The 19,862-nt window shown below is 38.8% G+C and overlaps 2 protein-coding genes across 3 annotated transcripts in view; both read left to right on the top strand.

Annotated features, from left to right (window-relative positions):
- The window catches only part of LOC129253696 (protein spinster homolog 1-like), a 29,007-nt gene extending 20,044 nt beyond the window's left edge, over positions 1–8,963 (top strand). For both annotated transcript variants that reach the window (XM_064106938.1, XM_064106942.1), the window contains exon 12: positions 5,705–8,963. In XM_064106938.1, the coding sequence (XP_063963008.1) occupies positions 5,705–5,716 (12 nt within the window). In that variant the 3' untranslated portion in view covers positions 5,717–8,963. The remainder of the gene's footprint in view (positions 1–5,704) is intronic.
- Positions 8,964–14,767: 5,804 nt separating this feature from the next.
- Positions 14,768–15,172, top strand: LOC129253697 (uncharacterized). Its single transcript, XM_054892112.2, has one exon. The coding sequence runs from the start codon at positions 14,768–14,770 to the stop codon at positions 15,170–15,172; it is 405 nt and encodes a 134-aa protein (XP_054748087.2).
- Positions 15,173–19,862: the final 4,690 nt, after the last annotated feature.

Here is a 19,862-nt window from a genome sequence, read left to right as displayed (position 1 = left end):
TGTAATATGAATAGTGGCTTTCATGACAAATATATGATGCCAAAATCTCATTACTCATTCGGTAGGGGCAAAGTTGGGGATGATTATAGGAACACATAGACAGGGGCGGATCCAGATTTTGCCAATAGGGGGGGGGGGGGGGGGCCGAAAAAATATTTTGCCCATATTTTCCCCGATCGGCCGCTCAAAGTTGATTTTTGTTTGTTTCGTTGAAGGGGTAGTCCTAACAGCCACTTCTAAGCTTTATTTTCACAAAACATAAATGATAATCTCATGTAAGCCCTAATTGAATAGTATGAGAGCGAAGCACAAGCTATTTTTTAAAGAAAATTTCATGTATTTTGTCCTAAAATTTGCATATTCTGAGCAATGATTGTGATAGTGAACAAGATGTGTATGTAACTAAATAATTACTGCGAGAGCGAATCGCTGGCAGAATTTTTTTATGTACGATCTGGCCTGATGGAAAACAGAAGGACTGTTTGCAGTTACCCATGAAAACGATAAATATTTCAACAATAAAATAATGCGACCGCGAAGCGCGAGCTGATTTTTTTTGACATTTTGACCTAAAAATTAGACATATGCACTTTTGGAAATCATAAACATGATAGGTACAGTGTATATAACTAAACATTTCATGCGAGTGCAAAGCGCGAGCGAAAAAAATGAGATTTAGATCTAAAAACTGGACACACTATTCATGTTTCGTAAATTAGAAAAGGATGACTAATTGGGTATCTTCCTACATTAATTATGCAAGCGCAAAGAAAATTTTTGATATTCTGATATGAAAGTGGATGTTTCAAGCACATTTTGATAAGAGCACACTGCGTACATATTATGTGCGTGTGTTTTTTTAAGATTAAGACATAGAATCTGGGCATTCTAAATACATTTCTTTTATTATGAAAATCAATAATGCGCTAGAGCGAGCTGAAAAAAATTGATGGCGATCTGAAGAGGGTCAATTTTAACACTATTTCAAGCATCGTAAGAAAATTGTAAAGTGGATATGGATCGTAGTTCACGAAGCGCAAACCGAATTAAGAAATTATTATTTAGACCAAGCACCCGGGGAAATTTTAAGGACATTTTGTCATAATATGAAAATGACTCTTCCTAAGCGCAAGATGAAACTTGTCTATTATTAGGAATTCATGAAACTTTTACCTTAATTATCAATCTAATATTAATGAGAGCACGAAATCTGTTGATATTAAGGCCTAAAAACCGGAAATTTTAAGCATTTTTAAATATTGTTTTACGGCCTACTTGTGCGCATATAGTAATCCTCCTATGCAGAGCTGCTCGGCCGTTAATTTAGTGTAGGAGAATGTCTTGATGCGCGTGATGCGCGAGCAGTTGCGTTGCTTACATGTGAACCAACATAATGCGGTGCCTGTGGGGATATCGGGCCGGCCGTAAATTAAAAATGGGTACAATACCTCCGCCGTACTTTTCTGTTTTTCAGCGTTTTTCTCAAGTTCTCAATTTTTTTTTGGTTGCCAAAGAATAGGAGGGGCCGGCTCGGCCCCCCCCCCCCTTGGATCCGCCTGACACACCTTTAACTGTACTCTGAACTATTTGACTATACCATACAATAACAATTAAAGGTCAGAACTGAATGAATGAAAAGGTAAATTATGCTAGGAACTAATGAACATTGTTGTCAAACATGAGATAGAAACAATTAAAGTGTGGTACCGTACCGTATAAAATGCATCTAGCATGTAAAACAAAATACATTGGGTAATCAATTTGGCAACTAATTACTAAATATATTGCAGTTAAGATTTTTAACCAACACATTTGCTGTTCCAAATAGCCCTTTCAATTTTGTTCCAACTAACTCACTTTGCCTTGTGCACACGTTGAATGTGCCTGGTGAAATTTGAGGTTGTCGCTTTAAACTCACTGAGCTTGGGAGCTGAAGGTTTGCAAAACCTGCATCGTGCTCGGTGTTTCTTCTTCCCCTTTTCTTCAAACTCCTCATGTTCACGGTATGCAAATCTGATAATCCGTGAATCTGCAGACATGACTCCTAACTGTTAAATTAAAGCTTTTCGTTTGAGAGATTTTACTATGGCTATATATGTAGGCACGGCATGCAGGCTACGGCTACGCGGGTACGCTCGTTCATTTATTCACGTGGTGGGCGAATTCGGCCTGCGCCTGAGGAAAGTCGCGCAAATTATTCAGTTACCGTAATTGCAATATGCTCATGTTAAAAACACAAATTTATAAATACTTTAATTCAATATTATTTGATATTACTGTGTTAAATATCAATAATTTTTTTTTGAAAACTTCAAGATGTAAGAATCTCCGAAACGAGGATTTTATATCTTAAAAAGAAAAAAAGAGAGAAAGAAACAGTTCAACTGACGTGTGATTTATAGACTGCCGAGTTCGCCCTACGATACGGACGAGTTACCCATGCAATCGTATACACAATACATGCAGCTGCACAGTGCAATGCGCTGTGTAGTCCGCTGCCCGTACGGCCTGCTATAGCACAAAACTGATGTGCGCAGCTTTTAGCGTTGAGGCAAATCATGGGCAAATCAACTTTATTATCAATCGTAGGATATACATTTTCCATGAAATATTATTGGAAAATAGTGAATAATACTGACTATTATTAAATTCACCAGATTAGTATTAAATCTTCCTGCCTCGAACCCGGCCTCGAGCCGAGTCATCGAGGCCGCATGCTACGAGGACGAGTCCGAGTCACGGCATTACGAGGCCGAGGACTGGCAAAGCCGGCCTCGAGACCTCCAAGACTGTTTTGTAGCTTGGTACAAGTGTCTATTATACCCCCGAACTGATCTATAAACTTCTCTGAGATAATAAAACATTTCTGAAAGAAAAAAAATTACTCAGAAGATGAAAAAAAAAAATTCCTTTCTAAATTCACCGGGCTTGTTGCACATGTGTTGTCTGTAATATGGTGGATGACTGTTGCTAATGGCAATAAAGAGGGGGCAGTATTGCATGAATTTATTTATAGGTGTTAAAGAAAATTACAATGTTTCAACTTACCCTGTGTTCCAACTAACCCCAATCTCCCCTACAATCCTTTCTTAATCATGCTTGCCTTGTTATTTAAATCTTTAATTCTGGACCTGGTAGCCTAGTTTAGGGTAATATCGGAGCATTTCGAGCATTTAACAAGGTGTATATTTGCTCAATATAAACATTCTTGTCCTCCTCCTCCCCATCCACCTCCTACCCCCCTTCTCCTCCTCCCCTCCCCCTCCTCTCCCCTACTCCCCCTCCCTTCCTCCTCATCCCTGCCCTCCTCCCCTTCCCCTCCTCCCCTCTCCTATCCCCTCCTCCCCCTCCCTTCCGCCTCCTCTCCTCTCCCCTCATCCCCTCCTCTCCTCCCCCTTCCCTTCTCCTCTCTCCCCCTCCCCTCTGCTCCTCCCCTCCTCCTCTCCCCTCCTCCCCCTTCTCTCCCCTCATCTCCCCTCCTCTCCTCCCCCTCCCATCCTCCTCCCCTTCCCCTCTTCTCACCTTCCCCCTCTCTTCCTCTACCCTCCCCTCCTCTCCCCCTCTCCTCCCCCCTCATCCCCTTCCTCTCCCCTCCTCTCCCCTCCTCTCCCCTCCCATCCTCCTCCCCTCTTCTCCCGTCCTCCCCTCCTCCTCCCCTCTCCTCCTCCCCTCCTCTCCTCCTTATCTCCCCTCCTCCTCATCTCCCCTCCTTCCCCCCTCCTCTCCCCTCCCATCCTCCTCCCCTCTCCCCTCCTCTCCCGTCCTCCCCTCCTCCTCCTCCCCTCTCCTCCTCTCCTCTCCTCCTTATCTCCCCTCCTCCTCCCCCGCCTCTCCCCTCCTCCCCCTCCTCTCCCCTCCTCTCCCCTCCCATCCTCCTCCCCTTCCCCTCTCCCATCCTCCTCTCCTCCCCTCTCCTCCTCCTCTCCTCTCCTCCTTATCTCCCCTCCTCCTCCCCCTCCTCTCCCCTCCTTCCCCCCATCCTCTCCTCCTCCCCTCTACTCCTCCCCCTCCTCTGCCTCCATTTCCAAAAACCAACAATGTATATCCCAAAGTTTGATTGACTGCTATACTTGATACTTTGGTGATACAGTACCTACAGTACAGCATGCTTACCACACAAATATGAATACTATTCATATTACTTATGATTTCATTCATGATTATATAATTACTTTTTTAGTGTTAAGAGCATGAATATTCACAAGGTAAATGGGAATAAAAAGTTCAATTTTTACTGTTTATTTTCTTTAAGAAATAATTTATTTTTTTAATTTCGCTACTGCACCAGTATTCTTCACTCCGTCTTTTTATTTCTTTCTTTCTTTTTTCTATTGTATCTTCTTGTTCCAATTTTAGTTTCTAAAGGCAAAATATTCATCAATGCATACCTTAATTGCTCATGAAGGCCTATGTCATGCCATTCTTCAGACTTATTTTATTATGTTGTGAGCCCAATGCACTACACAGAGAAATCCATGTATGAGGCTACACAGATGCATGACAAAATATCTGTTTTTTCTGTCATATTTCTAATGTCAAAAAGCACCTGAAAATTTATCCATTGTTGTGTATATAGCATTCTTCCTATGTTACCCAAAGAGAACCCACAAAGATTAATTTCACCTTCTTGACACTATTAGCATCTCTTTATATCTTTAATGGTTTTTAAAACTACTTCTTTTGTTGCACTGAATGATAATATCAATTTTTTGCTTGGTTGTCAATGTCGTTAAGAAAATTTTGATATAATACCAACACGCGTATTCTTGTAGTGCTCATGGATGATATATCAACAAAAAAAATTTACTGCTTGAAAAAAGTTTGGCTGGCAAGGATTTTTCTCAGAGGCAAGTATATTGTATCATCATAATATCACGTCGTTGGCACTTCCAGCTTTTGCTAAAAGTTTGAAATGAAAACTGTATCATGATAAATTACCACATATGCGGAAAATACTCATCCAATGTGTTCAATTCTTGCCAAGCCTTTAAAGGAGAATGAAACTCTTGGAGCAAGTTAGCTTTTGTGAAAGCAGACAAATCAAAGAATAAGATCAACAAAAGTTTGAGTAAAATAGGACTAGCAATAGAAGAGTTATGAGCATTTGAATGTCGAGATCACTAATGCTATGGAGATCCTCCCATTGGCAATGCGACCAAGATCTATGATGTCACAGATGAACAACTCTCCCCTTTTGGACACTGAAAATATACCCCAAAACATCTCTTTTTGCTCGTTCTAATCATATGACAAACGATTCATCAATGATATAATGTTGTGAAACCTCTGTACTTGTCCTCTCATAAAGAGAACACCTCACCTTGTGATAGACTCTATAAAAGTGAGAATATAAGTGAAATAAGTACTAAAGTAATGAGGGAGTTGTACGTGTGTGACATCACAGATCTTGGTCGCATTGCCAATGGGAGGATCTACATGGCATTAGTGATCTCAATATTCAAATGCTCATAACTTTCTTATTATTCGTTCAATCTTCCTCAAACTTTCAACAATATGTTTCTTTGATTTTTCTCTTTGATATGGATTCAGCTGGTTTCAAGGGTTTCATTCTCCTTTAATGTGTATTTCTTTCATAGCTCTTCATATCCTCTTCATCTCATCTCATTCCCACATCATTGCACACACATCATTCTAATACAATTGCACTTCTAGTTGATTTATTTCTTTTTAATGTCTTCCACAGATGAAAGATTAAGAGGAGATACAGGCCAAGTACAGATCGATGTTACTATTACATCATAGGGGGATGTCCATATTACATCATATGGGGAAGTCCCAACTCTGAGAATGATGATGCCTACTATTCAACAGGATTGGAATTCATTTTCACCAACAGTCAACACTAGGCATGTCTTCAAAGTGAAGCCTCTTTCATCCAAGTGATATACATGATGTAGACAGCATATTTAATGAGCTGGGTGCAGATCAAAAAATCTCTTATCCAATTACAAGTAGTTGGGATATCTGGAAGTGGGTAGAAATGTCTATTAATGTCAAGAGTTTGAATTTGTTTATTACTTTTGTTACGTAGGTAAAATTAGGAATTTAAAACATGAAACAAAAGAAATAATTTCATCTGAAAAAGTGGTATTTTAGTGTATTTTTTGGAAGGGGTCTATGTAAGGTAGAGGCATGTTAGTTAAGGCTCTGAGAGGGTGACAAATCTTTACTACATTTTGTGTTCAAAGTTGATTTGATATGAATCATTAAAAAATGTTACAAGGACATTGAAACAATTGTGAGGCAACAAAAGAAAACTGCCAAATTCTTATGTTAGGCAGATTGATGTCTTTAGTTGCACAGACATAATCATGACATCACTCTTCTTGACACATACAAGGAATAATTTTCCAGATATGACATTACTGTTTTCTATGCATTTTATGTGTTTTGTCTCGCAGGATTTTCCACATACAGAACTTTGTTGATCCCTCTTCCCCAATTGCTAAAATTGCCAATTAAATTTGGAAAGAGAATTATTCCCTCATAATGTCATTGAGGAAATCATTATGACATCATACATCATCAGTTGTGATATCACAATGAAATCAATATGATGACATTAGTTGTACATCAAGTTTCTTGAATGGTATGTATAGAGTGCATTGATATGAATAAGTGGCCTTTGTTTCACCATGTTTGAATACTACAAAACATTTTGGAGAGCTTTGTCTGACCATGCTTGAACAAGGATGTATACATTTCATGATGGATTTTATCCGTTTAATCTCTTTAAAATCCTGATGCTGAATTTTATCAAGACAAGTGATCTAGGCCTGGTAACATGAAGCTCAGCAATTGACTATGAGGATGATTTTTATGATTGATTGCATGTGTATGATCAACTGTAAAAAGAAATAAGTCCCATGGTCAGTTGCTAAGCTTGCTTTGTTACAGTATAAAATGTGTATAGTAACCTGAAATGAGTACCGTAAATAGGAAAATGTATATATTCAATTTCTCTTTATTATACATGGTTTGTCATGGATCAATGGTTCATTTGTTTTAGCTATTGTTCTGCCAAGATTGCTTTGTATAGTGACATTACATGCCAGTTCCATGTCAATTGAAATAGTTTACTACTTATCCAAGAACAATATTTCATAATTGTATGTGGATGATCAAACACCTACATGTTGTAAGATGCTATTTTGATTCAATGTACATGTACATGTACCATAATCCTTTCTATACTGCATCATCACTAGAATGAAGCTCATGCAATTAAAACAAATCCTGCTCATATTCTTTAGAATGACTGGAAATAAAATGTAATTGCTTGTTTATACCAGATTTATTTTTCTTTGAATAGATAATAGTGACCAACAAAACATTGATTGAATGCAACAATGGTTGAATTAAACGTCTTTAAAACTGTGTTTTAGGGTTAAATAGTTTTGATGGATGCAGTCATAAAGTGATTGAGAAGTGTATATTGCTTGCCATTTTCTATTTTTGAAGTCATGCATTTCTACTACCGCTTCTAAAAGACCTCCCTACAGTATGTGAAAAGCATGAAGGGTGTGAGTTTGTATAATGTATATCATGTCATAACACAGGTGGATCCTAGATTGTGATTGTTTTTGTTATTATTATCAATATTATTTATGACATAGCTGATTTTAGGCTGAGTGAGATATTGTTTCTGTAGAGGCTATTATGGGTTGTATTGTATGGTACAATTTATTTTAAATTCTTTTTTTATGGGAATTCCTTAGAAAAAAACAATTGTCAGCAAGAATGAAGATGATTTCATGTCAGATTGTAAATCACAATCACTGATAATTGTTATAGGATAACATTCTTTCAGAAATATAATGACTATTGAATGAATGAATATATGTATTCTGGATGTATATACAAAAATATATGCAATGAGGCTATAATGTAGTGTATATTTTAGGACTAAAAGGCTAATTGTTAAAACATTGATACACAGAAAAGGTGCAATCTGCTGATTATGCTGGTCAGTCTAAACAGTTTTCTATTATATGAATCATATTGTAATTCAGTATCTCTTGTATCACACTCGCCACTTGATACTTTGTAGTTATAAATCATTTTGCTGTTCTCTGTGATCCTTTACCTGTCTCTATGAATCCCTCTGCCTGTTTCTGGCTGTATTTCTTTTCCCTTGATTTCTTCATCTTGTTAATTCCACATACTAAGACTGTTGCTGTCTGACTTGATAATTGGGGGGGGGGGGGAGCTCCCAAATCTAAAATTAATAATTTCTAATGTAGTAAATAATTACCTTTTGACTTTGATACAAACTGTCACTTCCTCTGTAATATGAATATATATGCAATCTTTTTGGAGTTTCACTATGGGAAAATGATATTACATCCAGATCGAAAATGATAGTGTATCTTTTTTGCAAATCACTTTCAGCAATGGTCATTACTTGCTTACTCTCTTGCTGATTATTCCCCTGATTCTCCCTTTCTCTCTTACCTCTACCTCTCTCTCCCTTAATTTGCACTTTTCCTTTTCCCTCCATTTCTTTCTCTCTCCCTCCCCGGCTTTCATTCTGAGGGCTCTCTCATCTCTTCCTCTCATTCTTTCCCTCTCCATCTCTCTAAAAGCTTCCCTTCACTGAGTGCAAATATTACTTGCCCAAAACTTGCTGTGTTACTAATAAAAAAAATACTTGGCAAGACAGTAGGTATAATATTATCTGAGAAGTCTGATTTTATTTCTTAGAGAAGTAAAGTATCATATATCACACTGTACATGTCCTGTATACAAAGTATACACTATATTTCTGATAATCCCTATTTTCATGGCAAATATTTTGTGACCAATTACATAATTAATTTGCTTTGTTTCTATTCTTGTCGTGCATTGTACATATGAATGAAAACTTTCTATTGTTTTCAAGGAATAAATATTGCTCATTTTGTAAAAGAAATTAAGACAATTAAAATAATTTTTGAAACAAATATATCTAGTTATCTTGTGTACTTCTTGTAGTGAGTTCTCACAAATATGAGCATCTTCCATCAACAAAAGAGAGAACACTCAGACAATCTGGTACTAAAGATATCAGTGGTATAAAAAACCAAAATTTCCAACAAATATTTTCATGAAATGCTTTCCTCTACAGCACAATTCCCTGCCTGCCACATTTGAAAAAGTTAGATCATTTTCAATCAAATTTTCTTAATATTCTAATTAAGCAGCCTAATATCTTTTGTGGCATCACCATGATGTTAATCTGGGTCTTGTTTCATAAAGATTGTTATAATAAATGCACAATTTTTACAACAAATTTACCATCAGCCAATCAAATTGAATGATTTTAGAGCTTTAAACCGTTATTGTGAATTTGTTATAACAAATTTATAAACACGCCCCTGGTCTGTTTTATAATTTTTTTTAGACAAACTTTCAAAATCAAAACACATCAAATGTGATAATTCAAACTTACAAGCTGGCCCTTCTAAAGTAATTCGTTTCTAGAATACTTAGGGAACGAAAAATTGGATTTTGCATATCTCAAATTAACAATAAAAACAAGTATGCAACATCGTATGATAAAAAGTTGTGAAAATACGAATCAACCTTGAATCAAAAGGGGTACTGGCTCAGAATTAAAAGAAAACGGACAAAAGACACATTGCTAGAATCATTATTTTTAGTATTACTATAGAGCCTCTAAAGTGACATATTTTCCCCTTATTTGCTCCCACCAACTTAGAATAAGTATTAAATTCTTCTCTGACTATCCTCTCAACTTAATAAGTCATTCCCTCAACTCAATTACTTGTTTCATGACTTTAAACTACTTGTAATTTTGAGCTGAATGCTGTGCTGTTTGACCAAATTTCATAAAACAAAGCTAGATTGATCGCTAGAGGGTATTCATTTGTCTCGCAATCTACTATTGCGAGACAAATGAATACCCTCTAGCGATTATTTCAGTCCGCAATAATGAACCTATTTAGTAAAGCTAGATTGGTTGACAATAGTCCTACATATTTGGTACATGAAATCATTAGAATTGTGTATTTCATCTTGAAAAGCAGCATGGGCATTTCTATTCATCTTTTTCTTTTATACGACAGATAGATGGATCCTGATCAACTGATTGGCTATGAGCTGGTCACATGGCATGCATTTCTTTCACTGTTGCGTCCACCATGTCTGGGTTTTTTCAAAGCAAGTGTGCATTAGGAAATTAAAATTGCATGTGTAATTGTGATACAGTCTAAGCGCAAATATCAAATCAGTGGCGGAACCAAGATTTTGGAATAGGACTGGGCACAAACGGCAAATATGAAAAAGAGGGGGCATACAAGTATATGACAATTTTCTTAGACTGTCCTCAAAGAAATCTGCTATAGCAGGAAAGAATCTGTGTGGCACTCAATCCATCCCCATAATTAGGTTTTCTAAAAAGTATGAAATAAACCTTGCTTTTCTTTCTTTCTCCTCCATCATAAGGTAGATTGTGTTTTTCGCGCTCTGGTAATTTCCATGTTTTTACCGATTGATAAAACCATTTGGTCCTTTTATTGTGTTGTATTAAAGATCATCCTATGATAACCTATGCCAATGTACGTATTGCCATGATGGCACTCGGGGTCTGCCTCGTCAAGACCTTTTGGTCTTTTGCAGTCTCCAAAATTTCATTTTGTATTTAAGAATGTTTAATTGCTTTGTTACCAATTATGTATTTCTCTGATATTGTATTTTGTATTTTTATTGAATGGAATTTGAATAAATTGAATTGAATTGAATATAGACTCATGTCACTCATCCTTTTTCGTCAGGTTTATCAGTTTACACTTCTTCTGTTATTTTCTGTAGGTTTACCTCAGCTGGCTTGTACATGGGCAGTCAGGCAAACTAAGGCTGTGTACTAGGCCAGCGTACCGGTACCACTAATGATAGTGCAGCTGACCCTTTGTCAAACAATGTTTGGTATTTCAAAACTGTAACGCATCATAATGGTGAAAGATTTTGAAAAGCGATTGAAAGTGTAACTACACAATCATATATTAATGCATTCACAGAGATGCCAACCGTTAGGGATTTGCCGTATTTGTTCCGATTTTATTCCTCCAATTACGGTGTTACGGCAACAATAAAAAGGTTACAGAAAAAACAACTACAATACATGTGTATTGTGTATTGCTTTACGGTGCATGTGTATATATGCGTGTATTGTGTATTGTGCATGTATATGCGTGTATTGTGTATACATGTATCGTGCATGCAGCGTGTGTGTGGCCAACGGTAAACCAACGGGAGTTTCTCTACTGAGATTTCTATTGCAAGCGCCTCCGCGCGCTGCTGCTGAATACACAGCGAAGTGCGGAGTGCAAGCCGCGGTTCATGCATGCACAATGTCAATGGCGATTGACTGTACACATGAACACATGTGTGACATGGTAATCGCATGTAACTGCTAGTGCAGTGCTACTGCTAGGCACGTCACTGCGCTGCATATACGTGTATTGCATGCATATTGCACTGTAGCGAGTTCAAACTTCGAAGTAGCATTCGTCTTGGTGGTTGAAAGTTTAACATCGTTAACATCATGGAATCGCGCAAAAGAATTACGGACGCAGGCGAAATGGAGTCACAGCCTACCAAAAAAAGGAGATTGCAGACATTTAAAATGGAATACTCTGCTGTGTGGCCAGTTTTAAAGCCAAGTAAAGTGAGTAAAAACCACATCTTTTGTTCAGCGTGCAAACTGGATGTTTCAATTTCACACGGAGGACGCGATGACTGTAGAAGACTTGTAATACCCCACAGCAATGCTGACTGTGAGCGAGTTTTTTCTCTTGTGAGAAAAAACTTGATAGACTTTAGGCCCAACTTGGGTGACAAAACCTTGGAGAGCATATTGATCGTGAAAGCCAACTACAAAGGAAAATGCTTTGACCAGAACATGACAAGTGAAGATTTGAAGCGGATGAAGGGAGCCACTTTCAGGGCTCTCAATGACTAATGAGGACTGGTACATTGTACATGATATTTCAACTGTATTTTGACTGACATTGAAGAAAGACATTACATTTTTGAATATTTTTGGTGCCTCATTTATTTGCTGGTTACTCTTAAAGAAAATTAGCTTTGGATTATTAGACAAGACTTCAGAAGTTGAATACAAAATACATACATGTACATGTAATCATTGGGTGGTTGAGCGTATAAACGATGCTACTTCGCGGGATGTTCCTGAGAAACTCCCATTTGTTCCTGACAAATATGGTAAATATTCCTGACAACCATCCCTTTAGGTTGGCATCTCTGCATTCACGACTACTGTTCCTAAGGACGTAATCTCTGCCTTTTAATATCAAAAGAAGCAGTAATTAATACCATTCAGTAGGGCCTGGAATATGAGGGAGTCCTTCTCAAACACTCCTTGTCCGACCCACTACACATTTTATTCTGTCTAATGTTTAACCAGAATTACCTAATTATGTTCTGATTTAGAATTTATCACCCTTTTGTTAAAGTTGTATCTGATTGTAAACCAATCCTATTAGGTTTTAGAGATGAACACCACAATAACATAAAACCAATCCTGTTAGGTTTTAGAGACTAACATCTCAATCACATGAGTTTTCATAGGCATGTACAAGTACAAATGAAACCAAATACCAAACAGCAAATGGCATGTCCACCCCAGTATCAGATGATAAGGGAGTGCACCATCAGCATGGGTCCTCCCATCCTCGCAGCTTGATTTGAATATTTTTCTGGTCATAAGCTACATAGAAACAAGATGTGATATGGAAGCTGCCAAGACAGAGGAAGCTGCAAGAGATTTGAGGATGGAATTATCAAGAATTACTACCCAGCACTCACAGATAGAAAAGCAAGAGTGAAGCAGCATGAAATAAGCACATAATAACTCATGTTGTTCTTCACCCCTGGTGTGAATTGTTGTAGTGACATAGGCCCCAACAAAGTCTGTGATAGAACCTGGTGACTATGTTTCACTTCTGTGTCAGCACGTCACACAGAACGGCTACATCTACGAGAGCGAAACAAGGTTAAAGTAATTTCCTCATGAGTGCTCGCATGTTTTCGTGAATGTAGACTCAGTACGCAAGCCTTTACAAAAAGTTCTTCATGATTGACCTTGGCGGTAAGCGTGACCAAATTAGCCTTCTCTGACTTTGCAGAGATTGTAGTTTTAGGGCTTTGGGACTGTGCTGCAAGTGAAGGGAATTGTGTTGGCCAACAGATGAACAGTGCCATCTTCCAAAGCTTTCACAAATTCAGATGTGGAGACGAAATCATGACATCACGGGAAGAATTGCTGAACTTGCAGATGATAACAACAAAACTGGTGAGAATGGGCCTTCTGCAATACACACTGAGATGTACTTTGGAGATTTATGAGGCAGCTTTGAATTCAGAAGGGGGCACAAGAAGAAGGTGATCGTCAATGATGAAGGAAGAAAAAATGTATTATTGATATGTTGCTGCCTTTGTGCCTTTTGCCCTCCTAAAAAAACACACAAGAATGAAGTCACAGTTGGGTAAACAGTTACGAGACATTCTTCTTTTCTGGAAAATTGAGGATAGTGATACTGGTATTTCTAGCCTATACTAATGTTTGGATGACATATCAAAAGAAAGGGGTTAATACAGGGTATCAGACAAAGTGTACCAATTCTCTAGATATATAATTTGCTGTTAAAAAACAACTGTCCATACAAAAACTTGTTGGGACTAGTGTATCTGCCAAAGAAATCCTAGAAATGACAATAAGGTCAAGAACGTTCACTGAGAAATGTTGGGAGGTTTTGATATCAGGTCATTTGAGTAGGAACGAATCAGAGCAGTTGTTCACCACTACTATGAATTATTATATTAAGATAAGAATGAATAGCTTTGTGAAAGTCTATGCCAATATGAAGAAGAGAGAAGGTACAAATAATGGTTTGAAAGAGCTGAAAAATAATATGGAGAAGTAAACGGTGCATAGACAATCATCATCATGTCCTTACTGCGATAAGGATCACCACATCGATGACTGCCCAGAGTTCAAGCACATCTATTACAAGGACAAGAAGACATTCTTCTTCAAGAAGTACCTTTTAATGGGATGTGGTCAAAGTAGTAACCACCTTGGGATGGACTGCAAGCAATGCCGGGAATGTAAAAGGTGTAAGAGAAACCACTTGATCTGCCTACACCGACAGAAGGTAGAAAAAAAATCTGCTAGCTCAAACTGCACCAACATCTGTGATCTTCCTGACCAAGATGGAAAGGACCATTGTATGACAGTGCCGGTTTGGGTGAGGAAGGGTGATGATCCATCAAGGGAATTCCTTGAATACGTGATCCTTGATGACCAGTCCAATGTTGGATTTGTCTCCAGTGGTCTTTGCGACAGATTGGGTGTTAAAGGACCTGAGACTGATCTTATGTTGACAACAATGCACGAGAGTGCTCGCATTAGCTGTCAGAAGATCAGTGGTCTTGAGGTCTTGGGACTTCCAGAAGTCTACAGTTATCCACCTCCCGTCCTGCTACACTAGACAAGAGGTTCCAGCCAAGCGGTCACAATTCCCAAGGCAGAAGTTCTGAAGAAGTGGAGGCATCTAGCACCGATCGCGGATGAGTTGATGCCATACAATCCATCCATAAAGGTTTCCTTGCTAATAGGAAACAACTGGTCGAGAGCAATTCGACCCCAAAAAGTACTCCCTGGCGGAGAGGATGACCTGTATGCAATGAGAACATCACTCGGTTGGGGCGTACGCTGCAGAGTATGTCAGAGTTCTCGAGTTCTGCAAAATCAGGACTGAAATTGCACAAGTTTGTGTCAAACAGCAGAGAAGTCCTGAAAAGTTTTCCAGTCGATGAACGAGCAAAGAGCCTGCAAGATCTGGACTTAGCTATTGACAAGCTTGTGCTGGAAAGAGTGCTAGGAGTGTCCTGGAACATTGAGAATGACACCTTCAACTTCAGAATACAGGTGAAGGCAAACTCATTCTCAAGACGAGGTGTTCTTTCAACGATTAGTTCAATTTACGATCCAAGTGGCTTTCTGGGACAAGTAGTTCTTAAAGGAAAGAGGGTCCTCCAAGCTATGTGCAAGCAGAATATGGACTGGGATGAACCAATGACCTGCATTCAGATTGGGAGAAGTGGCTGCTTGATCTCCAGCATCTAGGTAACCTCCAAGTCAAGAGATGCTATAAACCAAGTGGGTTCGGCAAGGTCAAGTAAGTAGAAGTTCACCATTTCTCTGATGCCAGTCAGGATGGGTATGGGCAATGTTAATATCTTCGTCGCATCAGTAGGTTCCAGTAGGGCAAGCGGCTTGAGTTCATCTTCTTCGCAGCTTAGGGATGTCAGGGTGAAAGCGCTTCTCGCCAAGCTCAAGTTAGAACAATTAAAGAGAGCTCAGGAAGTTAAGCAGGAGCAGAACAGTTGGACGCTTTGGAAATAGAAAATGAAATTGAAAACACTGAGGTAGAAGCTCAGCTCTTAGAAGATATTGATAGTGAAGTTGAGTTAAAGGTAAGAAATGACAATGATGTCAATGATATGATTCATGTACATGTACCATATCATGTAAATAAGGAACCAAAAAAGGAGGAGTGACCAACTGAAAGTGTAGCTAAAGATAACAAAGGTCTGTCTAATCTGAACCCTAATGCCCCAGTATGGCAGACCAATCAAACATAACACAGGGAATAGATTTACCTAAGCTCTTTCAGGCCCTGAATCTTTCTGTAAATCTCCCAAAACCTGATCTGATGATATTTGATGGTAAACCAATAGATTACCAGTCATTCATTAACAACTTTGAAATCAATATAGAGGGAAAGATTGCAGATAATGGGACAAGGTTGATGTATCTTATTCAATACTGCTCAGGGGTAGCAAGTAGTATTGAGAATTGTGTTCTAATGGGTGGGGACCTTGGGTACCTAGAAGCCAAAAGAATACTTAGGGAACAGTTTGGACAACCTTACGTGGTAGCCCAGGACCATCTAAAGAAAATCCTAAATCGCCCCCAAATAAAGTCATGGGGCTTGGCTGTGGTCATTGGCTAGAGACATGCAAAGATGTCAGATGGTTCTAAGTCAAATGGGTTATATGGCAAACGTTAATAACTCAGATAACTTACTCAAGATACAGCAGCTTCTGCCCATCCATCTCCAGTCAGGGTGGGCCAAGCAAGCACACAGGTTAATGGAAAACAACGCAGTCCCGACGTTCAAAGTAATGACAACCTTCGTGGAGAAGGCCGCTAAGCTGGCCAACAATATGTTTGGCTAAAACGTTGGGCGGTCCTCCACGAAGGAGAAAACGCAATCTTCGAAGACGCAACCCAAGAGAAATGGCACCACCCTGACAACGCAAGGTAAAAGCCAAAAACAGCAGACGCCGGGACAGGATAGGCTGAGTGCTTGCAAGGTCTTCAAGCAAACGCCCTACGAAGACAGATTCAAGCTGGCACAAGAGGCGAGGATGTGTTTCAACTGCCTCCTGCGATCACACAAAAACAACTGGGAAAAGTGCGAGTTCAGTGTCAAGCAGATCTAGTTCTTTGGTCTCATCTTCTCATCTCAGGGAGTCTCAACTGACCCCAAGAAAGTCAAAGCTGTCCGCATTGCTGAGCCACCAACAAACGCCTCACAGGTGCGCAGTTTCCTTGGCATGATGACTTACAGTGCCAAGTTCATCAACAATTTTACAGCGCAAAGTGAGCCTCTCCGTGGTCTCACCATGAAAGACGCAGGATGGACATGGTGAGCAGAGCAGAGGGAAGCGTTCCAGGAGCTCAAGTCGAGATTGTCAGACAATGCCGTCATAGCATACTATGATCCACGAGTTTATAGAGATATTCACAGATTTTGAAAACAAAATGGCCGATCGATACCGAGGCTAGGACATAGGGCGCATGCGCAAATTTGGCCAAGTCTATGAATATTCATGAACAATATGAGTCATGCCGGTCTGTGTTTACAAACAAATACACGTGCCGAAATCCCCACACGTGATCAAGATGGAGAAGGTAATAGATGAAATAGAAAAGGAGTTGCTGACATTCAAATTAAGGGATGAGCAAAGGAAGATCCTCGCTCTAAGTTGTCAAGGAAAGAAACAGCATATCCTGGGAATTCACCCCACAGGTTTTGGAAAAAGTGAATGTTTCGCACTTCATGTGATGAAAGAAAGGTACACAGTTTTAGCTAATATTGAGTTCATTTTTTATGGGGGGGAGCGACAGTGCCTCATATGTGTTTGTCAGAGAAACAGTGGTATAAAGTTAAAAGACATCCAGTAATGTTTCCTTCTTTGTGTCTTGGTTAAAAAAAAAAAATAAATAAATAAATTAACAAGTGGAACGCCTCTGGCAGTCTCGCCTGCATTACGCGATTTAATATAGCAGCAGTGCTAACTTTGAAAACTACTATAAAATAATCATTCACAAAAACACCATTCATATAATGACATAATACCATGTTCATTGACCATAAATGACATTTGAACGGTGACTTAAGACTTGTCAACTACACCCATGTCCACATTCATTCACTCTATCTATAAACTTTCAAAGTTATGATGGCAATTCAACAATTACCCCAACATTGCCTAAGTTTATTGACTTTAACTGACCTTTGACCTTGGTTTTGTGCCCTGAAACTCACAAGGGATGTTCAGTGATACTTGATAATTACTCTTATATCCCAAGTTTTATGAACTAGATCCATAAACTTTCAGAGTTAAGATGGTAATTCAACAAATACCCCCAACACGGCCAAAGTTCATTGACCTTTAATGACCTTTGACCATGGTCATGTGACCTGAAACTCGTACAGGATGTTCAGTGATACTTGATTACTCTTTTGTCCAAGTTTTATGAACTAGATCTGTAAACTTTCAGAGTTAGGATGGTAATTTAACAAATACCCCCAACACGGCCAAAGTTCATTGACCTTAAATGACCATTGATCATGGTCATGTGACCTGGAACTCGCACAGGATATTCAGTGGTACTTAATTAACCTAATGTCCAAGTTTCATGAACTAGATCCATAAATTTTCAAAGTTATGATGGTAATTCAACAAATACCCCCAACTTGACCAAAGTTCATTGACCCTAAATGACCTCTGACCTTGGTCACGTGACCTGAAACTCAAGCAGGATGTTCACTTTTACTTGATTAACCTTATGTCCAAGTTTCATGAACTAGGTCCATATACTTTCAAAGTTATGATGTCATTTCAAAAGCTTAACCTTCGGTTAAGATTTTGAAAATAATTTTCCCAACATGGTCAAAGTTCATTGACCCTAAATGACCTTTGACCTTGGTCATGTGACCTGAAACTCAGGCAGGATGTTCAGTAATACTTGATTAACCTTATGTCTAAGTTTCATGAACTAGGTCCATAGACTTTCTAAGTTATGATGTCATTTCAAAAACTTAACCTTAGGTTAAGATTTGATGTTGACGCCGCCGCCGTCGCCGTCGGAAAAGCGGCGCCTATAGTCTCGCTCTGCTATGCAGGCGAGACAATAAAACAACCCCTACTTATTATTGTTAGTAATTGTATCACAATCATTCATTATTTAATTTTATTTCAATTAATTTGATTGCTTTTTCTGCATTCATAACATTCATATATAATACATTTTTTATCAAATAACAAACATAATATAATGGTAATTGATTTTTGGCTTCCTGGGTTATGTCTGCCATGCCACCCGGTCAATGGCAGCACGTTAGCATGGATTTCTGTGGTCCACTGCCGTTAGGAGATTACCTGTTTGTCTTGATCGACGAATTTTTGCATTATCCGGTGGTGGAAGTGGTTAGCTCAGTTTCTGCAGCCAGTCTTGCCCGTGCTCTACAAGGTTCCACTGGCGTAAATCCGTGTTGATGGGTGGGGGGGATGACTGAAATATTTTGGCATTTTTTTGCAATCATGTTTTTAGATATGCAGGGAATTGTCATTGATATGTCCACAGTGGCGTACCATGGGTCACAGCATTGGGGAGGGGGGGGGGGGGGCACCAGCAAAATTTTTGAATCACTAAGTGAGTGCGCTAGTGAGCTGTTGCCAGTTGCCAGTTATACTGACCTAATAGAGACATTTTAAAGACAATGTCATTAAACGGATATGTATCTCACTGATCAAATAATGCGAGCGCGTAGCGCGAGCTGACATTTTTTTATATTCACACCTAAAAAGGGACAATATAATCAATTTGTGTAATCATGATAGGTACCTGTCTCGCTAAACAATGCGAGCACGAAGCGCGAGCTGAAAACTTAATTCAGACCTGAAGTGGGGCATTCTAAGGTTTCTTTGTAGGAATTAACTAGGACCATACGTATTTCATTAACCAAACGATGCGAGCGCGAAGCGCGAGCTGAAAATTTTTTATATTTAGATCAGAAGAAGGGACATTTTAAGGACTGATTTTAGGAATTCATGAAGAGCAGACATATCTCACCAATCCATTAATGCGAACGTAATCACGGACAGGAAATGTTTCATATATACGAAGACCTTAACATGGGGCAATCACTTTGGAGTCATGAAAAAGAAGCATATGTCACTACATAAAACAATGATAACTCAAGTGCTAGGAAATATATTTGGTTTATATTGACTTGAAAACGGGATGTTACAGGATTATATATCTCGTTAAACAGACAATGCGAGCACCAGGAACAATAAAATAAGACGTAGGCCCTGGGCAAATTATGTTTCATAAAGTTGTAATGTAACATAACATAATTATAATATAATATAACATTATAATGAATAATATTTTCTTCTTTCCCACTACGTTTCTCTTTCTTTCTCCCTTTTTTCTCCTTTCCCCCTTTCCCCGTTTT

This window comes from Lytechinus pictus, chromosome 2 (genome assembly GCF_037042905.1).
Source record: "Lytechinus pictus isolate F3 Inbred chromosome 2, Lp3.0, whole genome shotgun sequence".
NCBI classification, from domain to species: Eukaryota; Metazoa; Echinodermata; class Echinoidea; order Temnopleuroida; family Toxopneustidae; genus Lytechinus; species Lytechinus pictus.
This window is presented reverse-complemented; position numbering and strand designations above follow the sequence as displayed.

What these genes read in the sequence shown, in the direction of transcription:
- LOC129253697 (XM_054892112.2), top strand. Translation starts at nt 14,768, where the DNA reads ATGTCAGAGTTCTCGAGTTCTGCAAAATCAGGACTGAAATTGCACAAG.